Source organism: Nestor notabilis, unplaced genomic scaffold (genome assembly GCF_000696875.1).
Source record: "Nestor notabilis isolate BGI_N333 unplaced genomic scaffold, ASM69687v1 scaffold23507, whole genome shotgun sequence".
Classification (NCBI taxonomy): domain Eukaryota; kingdom Metazoa; phylum Chordata; class Aves; order Psittaciformes; family Psittacidae; genus Nestor; species Nestor notabilis.
Genome location: NW_009937230.1, coordinates 1,805 through 4,382, shown reverse-complemented (window position 1 = coordinate 4,382; position 2,578 = coordinate 1,805). Strand labels below are relative to the sequence as shown.

Genomic DNA, 2,578 nt, shown 5'->3' with positions numbered 1-2,578 from the left:
CCCCCCCCTCCCCGAGTTATCCTCCAGTGGCAGGGGGGGTCTGACACTGTTTCCTCTGCAGAGCGTGCGGGACCCCTCGGGAGCCTCCATCGCCCTCTTCACGGCCAAGCTGCACCACCCCAGCAAGAGCGTGCAGCACGTGGTGCTCCAGGCGCTCTTCTACCTGCTGGACCGAGCGGTGGAGAGGTGAGACTGTGTCTTACACAGCCCGGGGGTGAGGGGAGATGCTGCTGCTTGCTGGGGGCTTGGTGAACCCTCTCCAAAAGGCTTTGCTGGGAAAGGATGTGCCACCTCTCCCATGAATGTGAATCCCTGGGTCCATGTGCCTCTGCGTATCCCATCTATAGTTAGGGGAAAGAAGGAGTCACAGCATCCTGTGTCTTCCCCTTGGTTGAACTCAAGGCAGGCATCCCCATGGGTGAACAAAGCCCCCTGAGCCCTGAAGCGGGCTCTTTACAGCCTTTTCCTGCCCACATCTAGGTTTCAGTTTAGCAAAGCCCCTGATTCCTGCAGGCTTTGGCTGGGAAGCCGCAGCCCCACCACCAGTAATGTGAGCCCTGCCAAAAATACAATGCCAGGATGTCCCATTTATCCTGCTGGGCTCTTTCTGGTTTTGAACATACCCATCACGGGTGGTGCAGCTGAGGCTCAAGGCACAAGCCAGGCTTAAATAAGGGTTCCAGGAAGAGGTGGTGGAGCAGCTGGGAAACACCAAAGTGAGCGTTGGGTCCTGGAAGCACAAAGGGATTTTTTTGGATGAGCAAGCAGAGGGTAGGGTTAGAACTGCACATGCAGGAGCCGAGCAGCTGGATGTGATGGGGCTGACATTGCTCTTTGCCCTCTCTCAGCTTTGAAACGCAGAGGAACGGGCTGGTGTTCATCTACGACATGGCGGGCTCGCAGTACACCAACTTCGAGCTGGACCTCAGCAAGAAGATCCTCAACCTGCTCAAGGTTAACGGCGGGGGTTGACCTGGTGTCCGGGGACGGCTTGCTCACCGAGCATGTGGAGTGCTGTGGGTTTGGTGTGGGTTCCCACCCTGGACCACGCTGACCACATCCCGGCTGAGGAGCGCCGGCCCCATAGGGGCTCAGGAAGGCGCTGGGAGCCGGACCGGGCTGGGCTGTGGTGTCCCATGGCTGGGAGGGCTCGGCTGTCCCGGCTGGAATTCCTCTCGCAGCTGCTGGCAGCGCTGTTGGGAAAACAGATGCAAATTATTCTCCAGTCGTGCTGGCATTTGGTGCCTCCTCCCTTCGCTGGAAGGAAGAAATAACAGCAAACACTGGCTGGGGCGTGTGCTCCCCCGCAAAGCCAAACCCTCTGCCCGCCTCATTCCGAGGAAATCATTTGATTTCCTATGGGAAAAAGGCATGCTTCAGATGTGTGAATTGCCACTTCGGGGTCCCCTTCGTCACCGCCTCTGCTGGGACGTGTCCCCACACGCTGGCAGGACGTGTCCCCAGACGCTGGCAGGTGATGAAGAGGGGCTGGTTCCTGCCCTGCAGCGTGGCTCTGACCTCCCCCTGCCCGCAGGGAGCCTTCCCGGCTCGGCTCAAGAAGGTTTTCATCGTGGGAGCACCCATGTGGTTCCGTGTGCCCTACTCCATCATCAGCCTGCTGCTCAAGGAGAAGCTGCGGGAGCGGGTGAGCACGGGGACCCTCAGTGGGGAGGGCTGATGAAGAGGGGCTGGTTCCTGCCCTGCAGCGTGGCTCTGACCTCCCCCTGCCCGCAGGGAGCCTTCCCGGCTCGGCTCAAGAAGGTTTTCATCGTGGGAGCACCCATGTGGTTCCGTGTGCCCTACTCCATCATCAGCCTGCTGCTCAAGGAGAAGCTGCGGGAGCGGGTGAGCACGGGGACCCTCAGTGGGGAGGGCTGGGGCTGGTTTCCTTTTGGGACAGGATGGTATAAGCAGCTTGTGCCCCTCGGCCCAATCCGCTGAGCCCAAATCCATGGGAAACAGAGGCTTCCTCAGCTGCCTCCTTGGGAGCAAACCTGCTTTGGTATCTTCAGCAAGTAGCTTGCACTGCTTTGGAAATAGCTTTTGGTTTCTTCCTTTGAGGGGAGGCTGCCAGCAGCAGCAAGTGGAGGCAATGGTAAAGGATTAAAGGGAAGGCAAGCCTCTACTGAGCACGCAGGAGAAAAGGGAAGCTTCAATACCTGTGCTCAGGCCCTACCTGGCAAAGCCAAACCCACCTAAACCAGCACCCTCAGCATCAGCGGTGCTGGTAGAGCCCATCTCCAGCCTCATGTCTCCCTGGGCTGGACTTCATCCCTCTGCTTTGGGTAGGAGCTTGGAAATGTGGAGCTGGGTGTCGGTGTTCACTCCAGTCCTGGGAACATGAAGATCCACTGGGGAAGAAGGGGGAAAGACCCCAATGCTGTTTGGGAAAACTCCGTGCTCCATGGGGACCACTCCAGACTGTTGACATCACTGTCCCCATCCCCAGCAGACCCTCTCCATCCCTCTTGGAGTCACCCCATCCCTTCCTCCTCCTACCGCAGGTGCAGATGGTGAAGATGTCGGAGCTGAAGGAGCACCTGCCCCGGGAATGCCTCCCTGAGTACCTCGGGGGGTA

General features: G+C 58.9%; 1 protein-coding gene across 1 annotated transcript in view; it reads left to right on the top strand.

The window, feature by feature from the left end:
* PTPN9 (protein tyrosine phosphatase, non-receptor type 9) overlaps window positions 1–2,578 on the top strand; it is a gene marked incomplete at both ends in the record, with an annotated part of 5,175 nt that overhangs the window by 809 nt on the left and 1,788 nt on the right. Inside the window, 4 exons of the mRNA XM_010018732.1 lie at window positions 62–186; window positions 849–954; window positions 1,535–1,645; window positions 2,505–2,575. Of these exons, the coding sequence (XP_010017034.1) occupies window positions 62–186; window positions 849–954; window positions 1,535–1,645; window positions 2,505–2,575 (413 nt within the window). The remainder of the gene's footprint in view (window positions 1–61; window positions 187–848; window positions 955–1,534; window positions 1,646–2,504; window positions 2,576–2,578) is intronic.